The sequence below is a fragment of the Engystomops pustulosus genome, chromosome 4 (genome assembly GCF_040894005.1).
Source record: "Engystomops pustulosus chromosome 4, aEngPut4.maternal, whole genome shotgun sequence".
Classification (NCBI taxonomy): Eukaryota; Metazoa; Chordata; class Amphibia; order Anura; family Leptodactylidae; genus Engystomops; species Engystomops pustulosus.
Window position 1 is genome coordinate 196302496 of NC_092414.1, and position 23141 is coordinate 196325636.

At 49.3% G+C, this 23141-nt stretch overlaps 1 protein-coding gene across 2 annotated transcripts in view; it reads left to right on the forward strand.

Annotated features, from left to right (window-relative positions):
* Window positions 1-23141, forward strand: part of ANK1 (ankyrin 1) — a 197051-nt gene that overhangs the window by 144398 nt on the left and 29512 nt on the right. For both annotated transcript variants that reach the window (XM_072149293.1, XM_072149294.1), the window contains 15 exons: window positions 994-1087; window positions 1212-1290; window positions 2646-2740; window positions 3202-3426; window positions 3503-3657; window positions 4770-4981; window positions 5461-5665; window positions 5754-5850; window positions 5935-6163; window positions 8762-8887; window positions 8994-9113; window positions 10945-11029; window positions 19336-19410; window positions 21341-21472; window positions 21647-21820. In XM_072149293.1, the coding sequence (XP_072005394.1) occupies window positions 994-1087; window positions 1212-1290; window positions 2646-2740; window positions 3202-3426; window positions 3503-3657; window positions 4770-4981; window positions 5461-5665; window positions 5754-5850; window positions 5935-6163; window positions 8762-8887; window positions 8994-9113; window positions 10945-11029; window positions 19336-19410; window positions 21341-21472; window positions 21647-21820 (2103 nt within the window). The remainder of the gene's footprint in view (window positions 1-993; window positions 1088-1211; window positions 1291-2645; window positions 2741-3201; window positions 3427-3502; window positions 3658-4769; window positions 4982-5460; window positions 5666-5753; window positions 5851-5934; window positions 6164-8761; window positions 8888-8993; window positions 9114-10944; window positions 11030-19335; window positions 19411-21340; window positions 21473-21646; window positions 21821-23141) is intronic.

Below are 23141 nucleotides of genomic sequence, written 5' to 3' on the forward strand. Positions count from 1 at the left end.
AGGACGTTGCAGAAACAGGAAATAGCAGATTGCAGCAGGAAACTGCAGAAACAGGAAATAGCAGATTGCAGCAGGAACATGAAGCTGCAAAAACAGGAAATATCAGATTGCAACAGGAAACTGCAGAAACAGGAAATAGCAGATTGCAACAGGAAGTTACAAAAACAGGAAATTAGCACATTAGTTACATTGCAGCCTAAGAGGCAAGGGCATAAGAATGGTCAGAATGTGGGTAGTCTACATGTACGTACATTTACCACTGGTGAGGCACAGACATCCATGTGATATTAGTGACAGCCCAGGAAGAAGGTTTGAGATGCCTGGAGCACAGAATCTTATCAACTAAATTAAAAACCTATACTATTTCTAAAATATTAATGATGTCATGAAATCCATCATGCATTTTCCAAACATAGTATCATTCCTAACTGGGCTATGCTGGTAAATGCAGCTCAGATCTATCCACCTGAAGGGGGCGCTAAAGTGTTTCAGTGCAAAGCACCAGTTTCAAACCAAAAATGTCCTCTGACCTCATGTCCCAGCCTGATGTCATACCCCATGTTTTCCCCTGTGTGATTGAGACCCTACACATCCTTCCTACCTTCTAAATCTATAATATGAATCTATAGAGAAAACATGTACATACATGTATGTGCAGATTTTTTTCTATGTTTTTCTTCAAGTTTAAGGTCATATATCTGTGTGATATAAAGGGAAACATCACCCCACTTTCTACAAGTCATTTACATGGCCACGCCTCTCATTAGCATAATGCATCCTCTCTGTGCACATATCACATATGTATGTCCGTGTGCTTGTATGCACGTTGTGTGTGATGGTCTACCTGCACGCACGTGTTATCTGTGTACGTCACGTCCCTATGTCGCTGTTACAGACATCCCCCCTGTGGTGGACTTCTATATCCTCTATGTGACACTTGTGTATATATATATATATTGCCGGTTGTTGGTATCTCTCCTTTAATGTCCTTAGGAGAGGAGCCCCCAGATTTTAGACCTCCCCCCTCAGGTCCGAGGGAGCCCGATGAAGACACAGACATGGAGTTCATGCCAAAACTGGACCAGGTGTAAGTATAAATGGACAATATTTAGTATAAATAGTGAAATATTCCTGGTGTATACCTCCAATGGACGCCGCCGATACCTTTGTATTCCCGTCCCAGAATCATTTCGTTTGCTTTCCCAATACAGAGTGGGATCACCAGCAATACCCAGAATTCCCTGCGTCACTCCAGAAACGGTCATACTGAAGAAGGACGACGATGAACCGGTAAATCATGTGAACATATAAGCAGTGTAGTAATAAGATAGGATAATACTATACTGGAGTAATAATGTCACATCACCCAACACTGCAGATGGCGGATAGTCACTGGTCACTTTCCCCTGCAGAAAAGGAACAATCCCACAACTCCCAACACTGCAGATGGCGGATAGTTACTGGTCACTTTCCCCTGCAGAAAAGGAACAATCCCACAACTCCCAACACTGCAGATGGCGGATAGTTACTGGTCACTTTCCCCTGCAGAAAAGGAACAATCCCACAACTCCCAACACTGCAGATGGTTACATAGGGATACTTACAGGTCACTTCCTCCTGCAGAATAGTAACAATGTTACATCACCCAACACTGCAGATGTTTAGGGAAACTTACAGGTAACAACCCAAACCTCCCAACACTTCAGCTGGATACATAGTGATTCTTACAGGTTACTTTCCCCTGTAGTAAAGCAGCAAAACTACAAAACACTTCAGAAGGTCGCATAGGGATATTGACAGGTCACTTTCCCCTGCAGTATAGTAACAATACCACAGCTCCCAAGACTGCAGATATTTAGTGATATTTGCAAGTGACACACCCCAACACTTCAGATGATTACGTAGGGATTCCTAAAGGTCAGTTTCCCCTGCTTTATAGTAGCAACATCACATCACCCAATACTACAGATGGTATATATTTACAGGTCACTTTCCCCTCAGAATAGTAACAATGTTGCATCTCCTCAAACTTCAGCACAGTGGTTTAGTGATTAGCATTACAGCCTTGCAGCGCTGGGGACCTGGGTTCATGTCCCAGGGTCAACATCTGCAAAGAGTTTGTATGCTCTCTCCGTGTTTCCGTGGGTTTCCTCCGGGTACTCTGGTTTCCTCCCACACTCCAAAACATACTGGTAGGTTGATTAGATTGTGAGCACCATTGGGGACAGGGACTGATATGACAAGCTCTATGTAGCGCTATATAAATAGAGGAATTATTATTATTTTTATTAAACTTCAGATGGCGACAGAGATTCTTACAGGTCACTTTCCCCTGCTGTATAATAATTACACCACACGTCCCAACACTTCAGATGTTTAGGGATACTTACAGGTCACTTTCCTCTACAGATCCATACTCTTCCACAGTTTTTATCTACCCAATTGTGCAAAAAAACCCACTAAATCCATCAGATTGTACACAAATTGACCAGGCATATGCATGCAGGGGGTGAATAAATACAATTCTTTCTTCTATGATGGAGGAGAGAATTGATGGGAGAAGACAAGATCTTGGCTTATCCTTGAGTTGTCCAATCTATTGCTTCTGTATTCCCTGTGCTAACTCTGCATCTCTCCGGCCGTAGACCCGAGAATTGGATGATGAGTCCCTGATCCCCAGCAGTCCAGCCACTGAGACATCGGATAACATCAGTCCCGTGGCCAGTCCTGTCCATACAGGGTGAGTGACGTCACACACTATAGGACCCATCAAAGGGTGGGCATTAGATTTTACATTGGCATAAGGACGCTCTCAGTTTGCCCAGTGCTGAAAATATGACAAAAAAACTTGAAAATAGGACAAACGTGTCTGCACCGGGATGTATAATTATAGATGGGAGCAGAATACGACAGGTTTGTGGTAGGTGAATGTTACAGAAACGAAGCCACGCACTCGCAACAAGTATTGTGCCGCAGATGGTGTTTTCACGAGCCGCTACGGGTAGCTGTCATAAATCTGCTTTATAAATAATTGTTGGACGACTACAGGCTGGATTATGCAAGACGTATTCATGAGCAAGCATCAAACACGAAGCAATCGTCATACGTGTGGCATGCGGTGTCCATGGTGATGCTGCCATCCTCTCCTCCGTGGCCACTTTGATGGACGTTATCATTGGTAAAGTGCTTTTTTTTTTGCAGGTTTTTAGTGAGTTTTATGGTAGACGCCCGAGGTGGATCCATGCGGGGAAGCCGTCACAATGGCCTTAGGGTCATCATCCCCCCCAGGACCTGTGCAGCGCCCACAAGAATAACATGTCGCCTTGTGAAGCCACAGAAGCTGAACTGCCCACCCCCACTGGGCGAGGAAGAGGGACTGACCAGCAGGATCATTGCTCTGGGTCCCACCGGGGCACAGTTTCTAAGGTGGGTTCCATAGTTTGCTCCCCACCTTTTATACTTAGTCTTTTTCGCTAATCTTGACGTATGTATGTCCCCGTAGCCCGGTGGTGGTGGAGATCCCTCACTTTTCGTCAGTGGGACGCGGTGATAGAGAACTGGTTATATTGCGTAGCGATAACGGGTCTGTGTGGAAGGAGCATCAGAACCGATACGGGAAAGAGTACTTGGAGGAGGCACTGAGTGGTATGGATGAAGGTACAGAAGGGATTTTTATCTCACTTCTATGGTTCCATGTGTTTGTACTTTGTAATATAGTATTATATTTGTTATATGTCCCCTATGATTTGTATAGCGCTAAGGAATAAGATGGCGCTATAGAAATAAAGATTATTATTATTTATCAATATTGCTATGCACTTGTTTATTGCACATGTTGTTAATAGAAAAACAATCCAATGAATAGCTATAATATTTACTTACACAGTATGGTGCCACCTAGTGTTCACAGTGTATACACTGATCAATGTCCACCTACTCAGCTGAGGGCTGGTGGACACACATGCTCAGTCGCTCCCCCTCAGCCACGTCTCTGCATAATGATCCATTGGTCAGTGAAGAGCAGCCAATGGGAATTGCTTTTTTCCCTGCTTGTCAGGAGAGTGGCACAGCCTCAGCAGTATGTGGCAGTATAACTGAGTATTAGTTATTAGTGTGGGGGGAATTCAGAATGAATGATTATGTAAGCTGTCAGGTGATCAATAACAATTTGGCCGGGTGCAACAACCAGAAAAGTGGTTTGAAGAGACTACGGTACCCAGACAAATGCTACAGCCCCTTCACTCATCACCAAGCACAGCGCCGTACACATTGCTAGAATGGTGGAAGGGTATCAGACCTCGACCAATCTAATATTGATCACATATCCTAATTATAGGTAATGAATAAAAGAAAACTAGAAAACCTCATTAACATAGGAGCCTATGGACCTTGTGTGTGCCACTATACACACTGCATATGCATGGGAATACGCAGGGTCAGTTCCAGGTTTCAGTAGGCCCCTCGTCAGCAGAGCCTCAGTGGGCCCGATTGCAAACTGTCCCTGCCATGGTTATTTTATATAAAGTCCCTTGCACCCCTATGGATTGGATACAACCCCTCACCCCATGGATTCTTTATGTAAAGCCTTATGTGGGCCCCCAGCAAACCTGGGCCCCGTCGCTTGCACGAGTATCCCAGTGCTGGCGCTGGCCCTGGGCATACGTCAGAGTTTTTCATCAGTAACAATGTCATTTTCAGGGTAAATAAGCTTCTTAGAGACTTAGCTCGATGTAAGTTGTTTGTACTAATTTCACGGTATCTGCTCCTAGAGTTGGAGAGTGAAGAGGAGTTACATAAGAAGCGCCTTTGTCGTATCGTCACCACCGACTTTCCACTATACTTTGTGGTGATGTCCCGGGTATGTCAAGATTGTGAACTCATTGGACCAGAAGGAGGAGTCCTAAAGAGCCGGCTAGTACCCCAAGTACAAGCCACCTTCCCCCCCACCGCTGTAACCAAGAAAGTGAAGCTGTCCTTGCAAGTAAGTAATGTGGTGGGACATAAGACTACACATCGGGGGTCATTTACTAAGGGCCCGAATCACGTTTTTTCATTGGGTTTCCCGAAAATTACCGATTTGCGCCAAATTGCCCCGGGTTTTTGGTGCACACGATCGGATTGTGGCGCATCGGCGCCGGCATGCACGCGACGGAAATCGGGGGCGTGGCCGTCGGAAAACCCGACAGATTCGGAAAAAACCCAGTATTTTCCTTAAAAAAATGTGTCGCTCGACACGCACTTACCTGCACCCAGGATAGGATGGTGAGCTCCGGCGAACTCCGACGGACTTCAGCGCAGCAGCGACACCTGGTGGACATCGGGCGCACTACCTTCATGGATCGCCGGAAGACCCGAATCAGCGTCGGAGAACCCTCGCGTCGGAGATCGCGAATGGACCGGGTAAGTAAATCTGCCCAATCGTGCAGAGACCTATAACTTTGACCTTTTGTGTCCTCATAGGCTCAGCCTGTGCCAGATGACTTGGTTTCTCGGTTGCTTGGCAATCAGGCAACATTCGGCCCCATTGTCACTGTAGAACCAAGACGCAGGAAATTTCACCGGCCGATTGGTCTTCGTATACCCCTGCCACCTTCCTGGAAGGATAACCCTCGAGACAGCGGGGAGGGCGATACCACCAGCTTGAGACTCCTATGCAGTGTAACAGGTGGGTGACTGGTCATAATAAAAAATTCTTGAATATAGTCTTCAGGTTTTTTTTTACTTTTTGAATTTGTTCTTCTCTTACTCATCAGGTGGAACAGCTCCGGCCCAGTGGGAAGACATCACCGGGACTACTAAACTAGTGTATGCCAACGAATGTGCCAATTTTACAACCAATGTCTCTGCCAGGTAAAGGGTAAACCAAATTTGTCGCTGTAAGGTAATTCTTCCAGGATCCATCATTATATGCAGCTTCTTTCATCATCTCGGCAGGTTTTGGCTCTCGGACTGCCCCCGCACGGCCGAGGCAGTGTCATTCTCCACCCAGTTATACAAGGAGCTCAGTGCCGTTCCCTATACTGCAAGATTTGTAGTGTTTGCCAAAATGGCAGATGGTCGGGAAGGACGTCTACGATGCTATTGTATGACCGGTGACAAGCTGGAGAAGACGCTGGAGCAGCATGAGAACTTCACAGAGGTGGCACGTAGCCGGGACATCGAGGTACATAGGAGACCCAAGGTTTCTAGAGCTAATCAAAAAATTTACAAAATCTAGTATTTTCATATGCCCTGCCCATTTACACTCACCGGCCACTTTATTAGGTACACCATGCTAGTAACGGGTTGGACCCCCTTTTGCCTTCAGAACTGCCTCAATTCTTCGTGGCATACAACAAGGTGCTGGAAGCTCCTCAGAGATTTTGGTCCATATTGACATGATGGCATCACACAGTTGCCGCAGATTTGTCGGCTGCACATCCATGATGCGAATCTCCCGTTCCACCACATCCCAAAGATGCTCTATTGGATTGAGATCTGGTGACTGTGGAGGCCATTTGAGTACAGTGAACTCATTGTCATGTTCAAGAAACCAGTCTGAGATGATTCCAGCTTTATGACATGGCGCATTATCCTGCTGAAAGTAGCCATCAGATGTTACAGGGTACATTGTGCTCATAAAGGGATGGACATGGTCAGCAACAATACTCAGGTAGGCTGTGGCGTTGCAACGATGCTCAATTGGTACCAAGGGGCCCAAAGAGTGCCAAGAAAATATTCCCCACACCATGACGCCATCACCACCAGCCTGAACCGTTGATACAAGGCAGGATGGATCCATGCTTTCATGTTGTTGATGCCAGATTCTGACCCTACCATCCGAATGTCGCAGCAGAAATCGAGACTCATCAGACCAGGCAACGTTTTTCCAATCTTCTACTGTCCAATTTCGATGAGCTTGTGCAAATTGTAGCCTCAGTTTCCTGTTCTTAGCTGAAAGGAGTGGCACCCGGTGTGGTCTTCTGCTGCTGTAGCCCATCTGCCTCAAAGTTCGACGTACTGTGCGTTCAGAGATGCTCTTCTGCCTACCTTGGTTGTAACGGGTGGCGATTTGAGTCACTGTTGCCTTTCTATCAGCTCGAACCAGTCTGCCCATTCTCCTCTGACCATCAACAAGGCATTTCCGCCCACAGAACTGCCGCTCACTGGATGTTTTTTCTTTTTCGGACCATTCTCTGTAAACCCTAGAGATGGTTGTGCATGAAAATCCCACTAGATCAGCAGTTTCTGAAATACTCAGACCAGCCCTTCTGGCACCAACAACCATGCCACGTTCAAAGGCCTCAAATCACCTTTCTTCCCCATACTGATGCTCGGTTTGAACTGCAGGAGATTGTCTTGACCATGTCTACATGCCTAAATGCACTGAGTTGCCGCCATGTGATTGGCTGATTAGAAATTAAGTGTTAACGAGCAGTTGGACAGGTGTACCTAATAAAGTGGCCAGTGAGTGTATATTGGTCACAACCCAAATACTGGTAAGTTTAAAGGGTTTTCTAGCCCTGAAGCTATTAATGATCTAAGGATAGACCCATTTCCAGCTAATCAATAGGGGTGCTGGGTGTCACATCCATAGCCTTGTTATGTATAAAGTCCCCATATATAATTCCAATAAGAATACAGACCACATACTCAGATCTAAAAAAAGGAAAATAGATGTAGACCCAAGACTTAGAAAAAAAATGTATACTGTCTCCTTACTTCAGATCCCCAAATAAATAGATATCCCATAATCTGACTCTAAAAAGAATACAAATTTTATGAAAAAAAAAATTAATAAAAACCCCAGATTTAAACTGAAAGTATCTGTAGACTTAAATTGGAACCAGTTAAACTAACCCACGCTAACTAAACATATGATTGAAAACTTCTATTTTACAGCGGTGCAACTATATTGTTCCTCCCAATGCCTGTAAAGTCCCACAGTCTACGCAAATGTCCCCATGTGAGTCACCCAGATCTTCGTCTTTTCTATGGGCTATGAGTCTGGCATATTCATGTCCTCCCCCTCAGCCTCACCTCCATCTCGTTATACCCCCACCACTACCTCAGGAATGAGAGATGCTGACTGTGTGACTAGCTGAAGAGAATTCCTAAGGGAGGGTTGAACGAAGGAACTGATTTCTCTTCAGCCAGTCACATGCAGCCAGAGTCTCTCTCAACCCCCTGATTTACTTTTCCCTCAGGAATTCTCTTCAGCGAGTCCCACACAGCCAACATCTTTCTCCTCCTTAGGAAGGGTTGATGTAGTAGAGCCTTGTTGACTAGGGGAAGGAAATCGGGCCCCTTGTCAATCAGGAAGCTGAAGGCACGCATTAGAAGCTAGAAGAACTTGAATATGCATGGAAGCCGAGTCAACTTCACAAGCCGACTGTGGGACTTTACAGGCATGGGGAAGAGGGAGTGAGCGCAGCTATCCATGGCAGGCATAGGACCTGCTCTATCCCTTATGGCGCGGCTGCCCGGCTCAGACACGGTGCGGTAAGACAAAGGTTCTCTCACCGCACCGTGCCCTAATGCAGTGCATGTCTATGGCAGCCATGAGCTAGCTGCCGCTTTTTCGGCTAGCTCACGGCTGCCATCAATCGGACGTGTGCATGAGTTAGTTTAACAGGCGGGTTCCCAATATGTATAGTGCTTAGGACCAAACTACATATGCCTAAAAGTAAGATGAGAGGAAATCTTCAGCTTTTCCATAAAAATAGGAAAGTACGATATGAAAGAAGGGGCGTTGACCTGCGGTATTTCCTTCTATGAACAGGTCATGGATGGGACGCCACTCTTTGTCGAGCTGTCAGGTAATCTTGTTCCTCTCAAGAAGGCGACACAGCAGAGAAGTTTTACTTTCCAGGCGTTTAAAGAGAACAGACTGGCACTGCCCATCAAGGTAAGAGACTACAGAGGAAGTCTGTGCCCCTATACAGCGTCTCTTATCCGGCCCTATATGGGAAATGTTGTATGGCAAATGAAATGTGATATATGTTCTCGCTCAGGTGCGGGACAGCAGCCGGGAACCATGCGGATCTCTCTCCTTCCTGCGCAAATCTATGAAATATGAGCCGTCCCAGCAAGTCCTCTGCCACTTGAATGTCACGATGCCACAGTACACGCAGGTACGACGGGTACATGAGAGCAGAGTCAGCCTCAGCCAAGGTTGAACGATGATCTCTGGCATTAATCTGTGTGACCATCTTTGTAATATTGTCAGTACATTACACTGATCCTGAATCCTAGGCTGTGATATGCTCCAGAGCTGCACTCACTATTCTACAGAGGATTTGTTAGGCTATTATCACATGTGAAGTGAGTGTATGTGTGGAGTCTGCACCTAAATCTGGACAGAATCCTTAGCAATTCCATCAGAAAACAGAGGACATTGTGCATTTTTGTTCATTATTTACTCCCATTCCACAATAAAAAAAAGCTTCAAATGATTTCCACTAAACTTCAGTGGCGCTGATCCATTTGCAAATCCAAGAGTAAATTATGGAAATTATCCTAAAAATCCCCAACTGATTTACATAGTGTAATGATTGTCTCCGCTTGCTTACATAATGCACTCCGCAAATCTCCAACCAAACATCTGTTCAAAGGAATTTGTTAGGTTGTACATCTAAAGGCAACACAAACTAATGGGGGAGACACTGGGCTAAGTTATATTTAAGTTATAATTGTATAATATATTATAGTATTTTTTTTTTTTTTTTTTACAAAAGACTATTTAAAGGGAACCTGTCATCAGAAATTGACCTAATAAATATCTAGCAGTATGTTGTTAAGCAGCTGAAAACCTTCCAGATCATGTTTCTTTCATGATCCACTGTGGTGGCATCATCCAGAAAATCAACTTTGAAGTGAGATGTAAATTGGTTGGATAAAGTCAAGGAGGAGGAGATTTTAACACTGAAGTCAAGCTCTCTCCTCCTCAGAATGCTCCCTTCACTGTAACTGATGCTCCTGCATCCAGAGACATCACTAACCAGATCTCCTGATGTCAGATGCATGTAGTTAATCACAGAGGAGGAGGCGTTCAGAGCTCCACAATGGGGCACATTTACATACCCCGCTGCATTGTCCGTCTATAATGCAGCGTGCGACAATTCTTTAAGATTGTGCGCCCGAAATCCTGCATCTGTCACTTCCCCACTCAGGTCCGACAGAGTTCATCATCTTTTTAGTCGTGCATATTAGGGCTTGGGACACAATTTAAAAGTTAAATACAGCACTCAGTTCAAATCTGTTGGACTGCTCGACGGCGCGCCCCCTAATTTGTTTGGCATGGAAGCCAGCGCAGCTGCACCACAAAAGGGGTTGCATGTGCCATAATCCCCGCACATCCATTTCGTGCAACCCGTTTTAGTCCTGAAAAAAGGGCAGTGCGCGACCCTTAGTAAATGAGCCCCATTGACTTTTTGCCGTGGAACCACGCCCCTTTTCATAGGCCACACCTCCTTTGTCATATGAGTCGTAAGAGTGCACAAAAGCTAAAAATCTAACATCCTTTATAATTGTGGTGCAGACAGTTTTTTTTTGTGCACATTATAAACAGTTTGATAAATCTGCCCGGCATTATTTCTATATGATACCCAGTTAAGCAGCTTTTTCTTCTAGAAGATACTGAATTCAATCATAAAATGATATATAACAGCGTCTCCATCTCTTAATTTTTTTTGTATAAAAAGAAAAACCCTATTGTAAACCAATAGTAACAGACAGTAATGTGTTGCAGTTTTCCTTTATATACGATTTGTAGTATTTTTGCACAGTGTAAATTGCCTTTGTTTGGGTAATTCAGCACTGGATTCACTTTTTTGCGTCTTTGTTTTAAATTTTGTGTTGTGAGTTTCTATTTCACACTTACGGTATCTTGTGTTTTCGTGTTGCATTGTATATTTGTCCGTGTGCCATTGTGTAGCTGTGTAAAACTGAGTTGTGTTATCGCAGGGCCCAGGCAGCCTGGACAGGAGGAGGACGCTGACCCCACTTGCTCTGAGAGAGCGATACAGCCTTCTGAATGAAAGCACAAGGGGTGAGACTGATGGGCACACTGGGCAGGGCGGGCATATTTAGTATGTAGGTGAAAGGACTTGTAGGACTATATTGTGGCAGGCCGTGAGTTATATGAGATAAGGAACAATATAAAGGAACAATATACTACAAAATCTATACTGGGGGAGTACAAAAAAGTGAATGGATGGTTTGGGCTTACAAAACTTAGCAGATTTCCTCCAAAACACCGCCCCACCTGTCTCCAGGTCAAGTGTGGTAGTATTACTGACCTGTACAGATAAGTAACGTGTTACATGTGGAAATCTATAGGCCCACACAATAATACAGTTTAGGACTAGAGAAGATGAAAGAAGAAAGATAAAAATCTTTATTATTATTATTGTATATTCTGAGAGTTAGGGAGATGGCTAAGGAACAAGTGAGGAACAAGTATCCTGGACAGGCTGGGCCAGTATGGTTCACATCTGTTTGGATATATTTCTTAGAACACCTCTGCGTTGTATGCCCTACCCCAACACTGTGCCCCCATTCTGTAATGTTCAATGTTTCATTAAATTTATTTCTAGACCGATTATTATTATGTAGGACTCCTTTTGATGCCTTTTAACAATCCCCGCTGAACCCTTAAAGTGCCTTCATCACACTCCCCTCATAATGTTCTGTAAAATCCCCTCATAACATCCTCCCACCATCCCCTCATACCATCCTCTCACCATCCCCTCATAACATCCTTCCACCATCCCCTCATACCATCCTCTCACCATCCCCTCATAACATCCTCCCACCATCCCCTCATACCATCCTCTCACCATCCCCTCATAACATCCTCCCACCATCCCCTCATACCATCCTCTCACCATCCCCTCATACCATCCTCTCACCATCCCCTCATACCATCCTCTCACAGTCCCCTCATACCATCCTCTCACCATCCCCTCATACCATCCTCTCACAGTCCCCTCATACCATCCTCTCACCATCCCCTCATACCATCCTCTCACAGTCCCCTCATAACATCCTCCCACCATCCCCTCATACCATCCTCTCACCATCCCCTCATACCATCCTCTCACAGTCCCCTCATAACATCCTCCCACCATCCCCTCATACCATCCTCTCACAGTCCCCTCATAACATCCTCCCACCATCCCCTCATACCATCCTCTCACAGTCCCTCAGATTGTCCTCTGTCCTTCAATTAAAAAGATCATTATTATGTAAAACTCCCCTGGAACCTCACAATCCCTTCAGACTGTCCTCACAGTCCCTCATGCCATCCTCTCACCTTCCTCTAATTCTGTCATCTCACCGTCCCTTCATACTGTCGTCTCACAGTCTCCCAGACCGTCCTCTCCAAGTTTATTAGACCATCCTCTCACAGTCCCGTCATAGCATCCTCCATCCTGCAGTCCTATCACACCATCTTCTCAGTCCTGTCATATTGTCATCTCATAGTCCCCTCACAACGTTTTCTCAGTCTTATTATACTTGCCTCTTGTCCAACATAACTGTTCTTTTACCGTCTTTTACCGTCCTCTCACAGTTCCCACTTACCATCCTCTCACAGTCCCTTATACTGTCCTTTCAAAGTCCCTCATACTATCCTCTCACAGTCCCCTTCCACTGTCTTCTCAGTACTGCCATATTGTCATCTTATAGTCCCCTCATACCATCTTCTCAGTCCTTTTACTGTCCCTCATGCCATCCTCTCACTGTGCCTCATGCCATCCTCTCACTGTCCCCTCGGACTGTCCTCTCACTGTCCCCTCGGACTGTCTTCTCACTGTCCCTCATGTCGTCCTCACTGTCCCTCATGTCGTCCTCACTGTCCCCTCAGACTTTCCTCTCACTGTCCCCTCTCACTGTCCTCTCACTGTCCCCTCGGACTGTCCTCTCACTGTCCCCTCGGACTGTCCTCTCACTGTCCCCTAGGACTGTCCTCTCGCTGTCCTTCATGCCGTCCTCTCACTGTCCCTTCAGACTGTCCTCTCACTGTCCCCTCAGACTGTCCTCTCACTGTCCCTCTTGCTGTCCTCTCACTGTCCCTCTTGCCGTCCTCTCACTGTCCCCTCAGACTGTCCTCTCACTGTCCCCTCAGACTGTCCTCTCGCTGTCCCTCATGCCGTCCTCTCACTGTCCCCTCAGACTGTCTTCTCACTGTCCCTCATTCCATCCTCTCGCTGTCCCCTCGGACTGTCCTCTCGCTGTCCTTCATGCCGTCCTCTCACTGTCCCCTCAGACTGTCATCTCGCTGTCCCTCTTGCCGTCCTCTCGCTGTCCCCTCAGACTGTCCTCTCACTGTCCCTCTTGCTGTCCTCTCACTGTCCCTCTTGCCGTCCTCTCGCTGTCCCTCTTGCCGTCCTCTCGCTGTCCCTCTTGCCGTCCTCTCGCTGTCCCCTCAGACTGTCCTCTCACTGTCCCCTCAGACTGTCCTCTCGCTGTCCCCTCAGACTGTCCTCTCACTGTCCCCTCAGACTGTCCTCTCGCTGTCCCTCATGCCGTCCTCTCACTGTCCCCTCAGACTGTCTTCTCACTGTCCCTCATTCCATCCTCTCGCTGTCCCCTCGGACTGTCCTCTCGCTGTCCTGCATGCCGTCCTCTCACTGTCCCCTCAGACTGTCCTCTCGCTGTCCCTCTTGCCGTCCTCTCGCTGTCCCCTCAGACTGTCCTCTCACTGTCCCCTCAGACTGTCCTCTCACTGTCCCCTCAGACTGTCCTCTCGCTGTCCCTCATGCCGTCCTCTCACTGTCCCCTCAGACTGTCTTCTCACTGTCCCTCATTCCATCCTCTCGCTGTCCCCTCGGACTGTCCTCTCGCTGTCCTTCATGCCGTCCTCTCACTGTCCCCTCAGACTGTCCTCTCGCTGTCCCTCTTGCCGTCCTCTCGCTGTCCCTCTTGCCGTCCTCTCGCTGTCCCTCTTGCCGTCCTCTCGCTGTCCCCTCAGACTGTCCTCTCACTGTCCCCTCAGACTGTCCTCTCACTGTCCCCTCAGACTGTCCTCTCACTGTCCCCTCAGACTGTCCTCTCGCTGTCCCCTCAGACTGTCCTCTCGCTGTCCCCTCAGACTGTCCTCTCGCTGTCCCCTCAGACTGTCCTCTCGCTGTCCCCTCAGACTGTCCTCTCGCTGTCCCCTCAGACTGTCCTCTCGCTGTCCCCTCAGACTGTCCTCTCGCTGTCCCTCTTGCCGTCCTCTTGCTGTCCCTCTTGCCGTCCTCTCGCTGTCCCCTCAGACTGTCCTCTCACTGTCCCCTCAGACTGTCCTCTCGCTGTCCCTCATGCCGTCCTCTCACTGTCCCCTCAGACTGTCCTCTCACTGTCCCCTCAGACTGTCCTCTCACTGTCCCCTCAGACTGTCCTCTCGCTGTCCCCTCAGACTGTCCTCTCGCTGTCCCCTCAGACTGTCCTCTCGCTGTCCCCTCAGACTGTCCTCTCGCTGTCCCTCTTGCCGTCCTCTTGCTGTCCCTCTTGCCGTCCTCTCACTGTCCCCTCAGACTGTCCTCTCACTGTCCCCTCAGACTGTCCTCTCGCTGTCCCTCATGCCGTCCTCTCACTGTCCCCTCAGACTGTCCTCTCACTGTCCCCTCAGACTGTCCTCTCGCTGTCCCCTCAGACTGTCCTCTCGCTGTCCCCTCAGACTGTCCTCTCGCTGTCCCTCATGCCGTCCTCTCACTGTCCCCTCAGACTGTCTTCTCACTGTCCCTCATTCCATCCTCTCGCTGTCCCCTCGGACTGTCCTCTCGCTGTCCCTCATGCCGTCCTCTCACTGTCCCCTCAGACTGTCCTCTCGCTGTCCCCTCAGACTGTCCTCTCGCTGTCCCCTCAGACTGTCCTCTCGCTGTCCCCTCAGACTGTCCTCTCGCTGTCCCCTCAGACTGTCCTCTTGCTGTCCCTCATGCCGTCCTCTCACTGTCCCCTCAGACGGTCTTCTCACTGTCCCTCATTCCATCCTCTCGCTGTCCCCTCGGACTGTCCTCTCGCTGTCCTTCATGCCGTCCTCTCACTGTCCCCTCAGACTGTCCTCTCGCTGTCCCTCTTGCCGTCCTCTCGCTGTCCCCTCAGACTGTCCTCTCACTGTCCCCTCAGACTGTCCTCTCGCTGTCCCCTCAGACTGTCCTCTCGCTGTCCCTCATGCCGTCCTCTCACTGTCCCCTCAGACTGTCTTCTCACTGTCCCTCATTCCATCCTCTCGCTGTCCCCTCGGACTGTCCTCTCGCTGTCCTTCATGCCGTCCTCTCACTGTCCCCTCAGACTGTCCTCTCGCTGTCCCTCTTGCCGTCCTCTCGCTGTCCCTCTTGCCGTCCTCTCGCTGTCCCCTCAGACTGTCCTCTCACTGTCCCCTCAGACTGTCCTCTCACTGTCCCCTCAGACTGTCCTCTCGCTGTCCCCTCAGACTGTCCTCTCGCTGTCCCCTCAGACTGTCCTCTCGCTGTCCCCTCAGACTGTCCTCTCGCTGTCCCCTCAGACTGTCCTCTCGCTGTCCCCTCAGACTGTCCTCTCGCTGTCCCTCTTGCCGTCCTCTTGCTGTCCCTCTTGCCGTCCTCTCACTGTCCCCTCAGACTGTCCTCTCACTGTCCCCTCAGACTGTCCTCTCACTGTCCCTCATGCCGTCCTCTCGCTGTCCCCTCAGACTGTCCTCTCGCTGTCCCCTCAGACTGTCCTCTCGCTGTCCCCTCAGACTGTCCTCTCGCTGTCCCCTCAGACTGTCCTCTCGCTGTCCCTCATGCCGTCCTCTCACTGTCCCCTCAGACTGTCTTCTCACTGTCCCTCATGCCATCCTCTCGCTGTCCCCTCAGACTGTCCTCTCACTGTCCCCTCAGACTGTCCTCTCACTGTCCCCTCAGACTGTCCTCTCACTGTCCCCTCAGACTGTCCTCTCACTGTCCCCTCAGACTGTCCTCTCGCTGTCCCCTCAGACTGTCCTCTCGCTGTCCCCTCATGCCGTCCTCTCGCTGTCCCCTCGGACCGTCCTCTCGCTGTCCCCTCAGACTTTCCTCTCGTTGTCCCCTCAGACTTTCCTCTCGCTGTCCCCTCAGACTTTCCTCTCACTGTCCCCTCAGACTGTTCTCTCACTGTCCCCTCAGACTGTCCTCTCACTGTCCCTCTTGCCGTCCTCTCACTGTCCCTCTTGCCGTCCTCTCACTGTCCCTCTTGCCGTCCTCTCACTGTCCCTCTTGCCGTCCTCTCACTGTCCCTCTTGCCGTCCTCTCACTGTCCCTCTTGCCGTCCTCTCACTGTCCCCTCAGACTGTCCTCTCACTGTCCCCTCAGACTGTCCTCTCACTGTCCCCTCAGACTGTCCTCTCACTGTCCCCTCAGACTGTCCTCTCACTGTCCCCTCAGACTGTCCTCTCACTGTCCCCTCAGACTGTCCTCTCACTGTCCCCTCAGACTGTCCTCTCACTGTCCCCTCAGACTGTCCTCTCACTGTCCCCTCAGACTGTCCTCTCACTGTCCCCTCAGACTGTCCTCTCACTGTCCCCTCAGACTGTCCTCTCGCTGTCCCTCATGCCGTCCTCTCACTGTCCCCTCAGACTGTCCTCTCACTGTCCCCTCAGACTGTCCTCTCACTGTCCCCTCAGACTGTCCTCTCACTGTCCCCTCAGACTGTCCTCTCGCTGTCCCCTCAGACTGTCCTCTCGCTGTCCCCTCATGCCGTCCTCTCGCTGTCCCCTCGGACCGTCCTCTCGCTGTCCCCTCGGACCGTCCTCTCGCTGTCCCCTCAGACTTTCCTCTCGCTGTCCCCTCAGACTTTCCTCTCGCTGTCCCCTCAGACTTTCCTCTCGCTGTCCCCTCAGACTGTCTTCTCACTGTCCCTCATGCCGTCCTCTCCCTGTCCCCTCGGACTGTCCTCTCGCTGTCCTTCATGCCGTCCTCTCACTGTCCCCTCAGACTGTCCTCTCACTGTCCCCTCGGACTGTCCTCTCACTGTCCCTCTTGCCGTCCTCTCACTGTCCCTCTTGCCGTCCTCTCACTGTCCCTCTTGCCGTCCTCTCACTGTCCCTCTTGCCGTCCTCTCACTGTCCCCTCAGACTGTCCTCTCACTGTCCCCTCAGACTGTCCTCTCACTGTCCCCTCGGACTGTCCTCTCACTGTCCCCTCATGCCGTCCTCTCGCTGTCCCTCATGCCGTCCTCTCACTGTCCCCTCAGACTGTCCTCTCACTGTCCCCTCAGACTGTCCTCTCACTGTCCCCTCATGCCGTCCTCTCACTGTCCCCTCATGCCGTCCTCTCACTGTCCCCTCGGACTGTCCTCTCGCTGTCCCTCATGCCGTCCTCTCACTGTCCCTCCTGCCGTCCTCTCACTGTCCCCTCGGACTGTCCTCTCGCTGTCCCTCCTGCCGTCCTCTCACTGTCCCTCCTGCCGTCCTCTCACTGTCCCCTCGGACCCTCCTCTCACTGTCCCCTCGGACCCTCCTCTCACTGTCCCCTCGGACCGTCCTCTCACTGTCCCCTCGGACTGTCCTCTCACTGTCCCCTCGGACTGTCCTCTCACTGTCCCCTCGGACTGTCCTCTCGCTGTCCCTCCTGCCGTCCTCTCACTGTCCCCTCAGACTGTCCTCTCACTGTCCCCTCAGACTGTCCTCTCGCTGTCCCCTCGGACTGTCCTCTCGCTGTCCCCTCGGACTGTCCTCTCGCTGTCCCTCATGCCGTCCTCTCGCTGTCCCTCTTGCCGTCCTCTCGCTGTCCCTCTTGCCGTCCTCTCACTGTCCCTCTTGCCGTCCTCTCGCTGTCCCCTCGGACTGTCCTCTCGCTGTCCCCTCGGACTGTCCTCTCGCTGTCCCTCATGCCGTCCTCTCACTGTCCCTCTTGCCGTCCTCTCGCTGTCCCTCTTGCCGTCCTCTCACTGTCCCTCTTGCCGTCCTCTCACTGTCCCTCTTGCCGTCCTCTCACTGTCCCTCTTGCCGTCCTCTCGCTGTCCCTCTTGCCGTCCTCTCGCTGTCCCCTCAGACTGTCCTCTCACTGTCCCCTCAGACTGTCCTCTCACTGTCCCCTCAGACTGTCCTCTCGCTGTCCCTCATGCCGTCCTCTCACTGTCCCCTCGGACTGTCCTCTCGCTGTCCCTCATGCCGTCCTCTCACTGTCCCCTCAGACTGTCCTCTCACTGTCCCCTCAGACTGTCCTTTCACTGTCCCCTCAGACTGTCCTCTCGCTGTCCCCTCAGACTGTCCTCTCGCTGTCCCCTCAGACTGTCCTCTCGCTGTCCCCTCAGACTTTCCTCTCGCTGTCCCCTCAGACTGTCCTCTCCCTGTCCCCTCAGACTGTCCTCTCACTGTCCCCTCAGACTGTCCTCTCACTGTCCCCTCAGACTGTCCTCTCACTGCCCCCTCAGACTGTCTTCTCACTGTCCCTCATGCCGCCCTCTCGCTGTCCCCTCGGACTGTCCTCTCACTGTCCCTCTTGCCGTCCTCTCACTGTCCCTCTTGCCGTCCTCTCAATGTCCCTCTTGCCGTCCTCTCGCTGTCCCCTCAGACTGTCCTCTCACTGTCCCCTCAGACTGTCCTCTCACTGTCCCCTCAGACTGTCCTCTCACTGTCCCCTCAGACTGTCCTCTCACTGTCCCCTCAGACTGTCCTCTCACTGTCCCCTCAGACTGTCCTCTCACTGTCCCCTCGGACTGTCCTCTCACTGTCCCCTCGGACTGTCCTCTCGCTGTCCCTCCTGCCGTCCTCTCACTGTCCCCTCGGACCCTCCTCTCACTGTCCCCTCGGACCCTCCTCTCACTGTCCCCTCGGACTGTCCTCTCACTGTCCCCTCGGACTGTCCTCTCACTGTCCCCTCGGACTGTCCTCTCACTGTCCCCTCGGACTGTCCTCTCGCTGTCCCTCATGCCGTCCTCTCACTGTCCCTCCTGCCGTCCTCTCACTGTCCCCTCAGACTGTCCTCTCACTGTCCCTCATGCCGTCCTCTCACTGTCCCCTCGGACTGTCCTCTCGCTGTCCCTCATGCCGTCCTCTCACTGTCCCCTCGGACTGTCCTCTCACTGTCCCCTCAGACTGTCCTCTCGCTGTCCCTCATGCCGTCCTCTCGCTGTCCCTCATGCCGTCCTCTCACTGTCCCCTCAGACTGTCTCCCCATAGTTGTCTCCATCACTCACTTATTACTCCTCTTACTACTATCCTCCACACTTATAATTCTGTCCTCTCATGTCCTGTGACTCCCTTTCTGCTGTCTTATACCCTTACTTAAACTCTCCTGTACTCAGGTGCTCCCATTTTATTACCTCCTCTGTGAATTGTTCTGCACAATTTGGGTTAAACGTAACATTTGCCTCTGTCATGACCTTTTTACTCTTCGGATGTCACCCCTGCTTTCTCTGTCTCCCCAGGCTCTCTCAGTGGCACTGACCGCTTTGACATGAAGATGGCCGTGATATCAGAGCATCTGGGTCTAAGCTGGGCCGGTGAGCTTACACTCCATCACTGGCAGACTTGTGCCCTTCATGTGCCCTGTGATATATTGCTGTGGAGGCAGCATCTGCTCTGCACTGGAACAATTAATCACATTGGCACAGTGTCCTTGTTTTGGACTAGAATGAGCCATTTCCATATCACTTTCTGTGTTTTCCTGTACATTAGCGTCGTGCCCACAGTTCAGCATTTTGATAAATATGTTTTCAATTTGTCTTATTTTTCTTCCCCCATAGCCCATACAAATCAGTGTATGCTGCCAGGTGGCAGCGCCATCATTTTCTATATCTGACGCAGTCAGAGAGCACCACCTATAGGCCGCGTGAGGTCACTACTAGTAAATGATCCCTCAAATTATTACCATGGTAACCTTACCGCTATAGCGCCTTAAAGGGGTTGTCTATGATAGCAGATTTCTTATAAAGACACAAAAACCAGTTCATCGTGGTGCCCCCCGTTGCCCCCGTCATAGTTATTAGACAGATTGTTTGTGTAGTAAGATTCTACAATGTCTTCTATACTCCACCTTGTAATTATATATCTGTACTACAGGGAGAGTCATATAGTGCACTAGACAAGTGGCTCATTAGACTCCATACATCAAGGAGTTTGTATATAATTTGTCAATACAGTTTCAATATTTTTACTTTACTATTTTTTATTTTTTTTTATAATAATATCCGTATTTTAAGAGCTCATCTACCATAGGTTATTAATAATAACATCCATAGAGCAGTAAGTAAACAACATCTCTAGTAGGATATATGCTGCTGAATAGATAGGTGGTGTAGGGTATTGAATAGATAACATCCTTGGTGGTAGACTAAGGTACTGTATAGATAACATCCCTGGTGGTCTAGGGTATTGAATAGATAACATTCCTGGTGGTCTAGAGTACTGAACTGATACCATCCAGGGTGGTCTAGTGTGCTGAATCGATAACATCCCTGTGATTCTAGAATACTGAATAGTTAATTTCCTCAGTGGTCTAGGGTATTGAATCAATAACATCCCTGGTGTTCTAGGATAATGAATAGATAACATCCCAGTGGTCTAGGGTATTGAGTGGTCAACATCCCTGGTGGTCTAGGGCACTTTATAGATAACATCCCTGGTGGTCTAGGATACTGAATAGAAGACATCCCTGGTGGTCTAGGATACTGAACAGATAACATCCCTGGTGGTCTAGGATACTGAATAGAAAACATCCCTCTGGTCTAGGGTACTGAGGGGACACCATATCTGGTGGCCTCGGTTACTAAATAGATAGCATCCCTGGTGGTCTAGAGTACTGGATAGATAACATCCCTGGTGGTCTAGGGTAGTGAATAGATAACATCCCTAAAAGCCTAGGGTACTGAATAGAAAACATCCCTGGTGGTCTAGGGTACTGAACAGATAACATCCCTGATGACCTTTGGTCCTGAAAAGATAGCATCCATGGTGGTCAAGGGTACGGAATGGATACGGAATGTGTTTGGAAGGATTTCATAACTGGCTTAACCAGCTATTTGTCCATCTATTAGCTGATGACATGTCACTAGGATATGCTACTAGTTACTAATCAGCACTAATAAATCAACACGGACTATTGTGGAGAAACGTAATCCTCAGATCATAGCCTTAAAATATAAATAACACAGTCAGAGTAAAGTAATATCCGCAATACAGACGGTCTGTGGCACGTGCAGAGTATTCAGGGGACACATAAGTGCGGCAGACATTGCGCTATCCCACAGCCCTCTCACATATCCCCTTAGTATCTAAGCTCCCGGCACATTATCCGCATCATAGAAGGTGCTGACGCTATTATCATGTATGTCAGGAACCGGATCTGTGCGCTGCTGTCACCATCGGGGTCTTTACATGACATTATACAGTGGAAGGGGTTGTGTGATGATTGTGGATGTGTCCCGTTCACAGAGCTGGCACGGGAGCTGCAGTTTGAGATGGATGACATCAATAGGATCAGGGTGGAGAACCCAAACTCCCTGCTGGAGCAGAGCGCCGCCTTACTTCACCTCTGGGCGTCACGGCAAGGATCCAACGCAAAGCGTATGTATACTCTGAGACGTGCAAGGCTGCCAATTATACATGTCATCGTATTATGATCCCATAAGTTGTAGATTGGTAGTAACTCGGACCCCCATTCCTGTGATCGAAGGAGGTCTCCATGGTCAGAGAAGTGTCACTTGTAATATCTGTCCATGATATGATTACATCTTGCAGTGGAAGACCTCTACACAGCTCTGCGAAATATAGATCGTAACGAGATTGTCACCATGTTGGAGGGATCTGGTCGACAGAGCCGAAGCCTGAAGGGTGACCGGCGGTATACAAACAGTGACGGATCTATTTCTCCCTCTCAGAGGAATGGAACAGTCCCATGGGGATCGTCACCAGGTACGGGACACATCACGAGACCCCAGACATGCTCTACGCGGGACCTTCCTCTATGAACCTTAAAGGAAATCTACCACCAGGATGAAGGATTGTAAACCAAGCACACTGACATCCTGGTGTGTGCCCCCTCTGGCAGGATCTGCTCTTCATTTAGCTTCTTTAACCCTTGTTTGTTTAAAAAAAAAATGGCTTTAAAAATTATGCAAATGAGTCTGAGGGGCTCAGGGCTCCATGGCTGTTGATGGAGCCTGGAGTCCCTCAGATTTATTTGCATAGTTTGTAAAGCTTTTTTTTCTAAAAAAAACAATTACATAAGAAGCTATAAGAAGAGCGGATCCTGCCAGGGGGGGCACACACCATCATGTCAGCGTGCTTGGTTTACAATCCTTCATCCCGGTGGTAGATTTCCTTTGATGTTAAAGTAATGAGACTGGATGACTTCTGTTATTGACTAGAGCAACGGTGGGCAACCAGCAGCCTGGGGACCACATGCATCTCTCGGGTGCCCTTCCCTGTGGCACCTGGCTCCCTTTTTCCTTCTTTTGTTTACTCTCTGTGTATGATTATGTGTCCTCTTTCGAACCCCTAAAAAAATTTCTTCTTTAAAGATCTGTACCAAGTCGAGGGAGTTTGTGCATATCTGCTGCCATCGACCTGCCAACAACTGGCGGGAATAGGAATAGGGCCACAAGTAACGGCAAGGGCCTAACTGAGGTCTTCATAAGACGAACCCAAAGTTACGCACAGCACCAATGTAGGTGCCCTTCATAGACATTAATAAATCAGCAGGTTTCTTAACGCATATGACAATAGTTGTCATGCAAGTTGATATAAATTGATATCTACAACCCATGATAGAGAAAATTTCACAGAATTTTATAAAATGTCCCCATCTAGACTCCCCCAGTACAGTATATGGGTGAAAATGACCTGAATAATCTTCTTATTCTCAGTCATGTGTAATGGCCGTGCGTATATTATGAATTTTAGCAACTTATCTGGTCCCTGATCAGTCCATGGGATCTGGCCAATTCCATCGTACTCAACTAGGTGCTTTCAGATAAAGTCCCTTGTATGTTTGCTGCCATCTACTGACTGTAAATGCTAATGCAGCTGATTCCCATCTGCCTGGAAGGGGAGGGTTTGATTGTTAACCAATTATAATTATTGTCTTGTTTATGTCAATCCTGTTTGTGATTCACTAGCAATGTGCTCTCACCAGGGTCTGACCTCCCACTAGGGTCTGACCTTTTAATGCAGGGGCAGCTGGATTCCCCTGGTACCTGTGTGTGTGTTAGGAATCCCCGGGTAGATGGTAAAG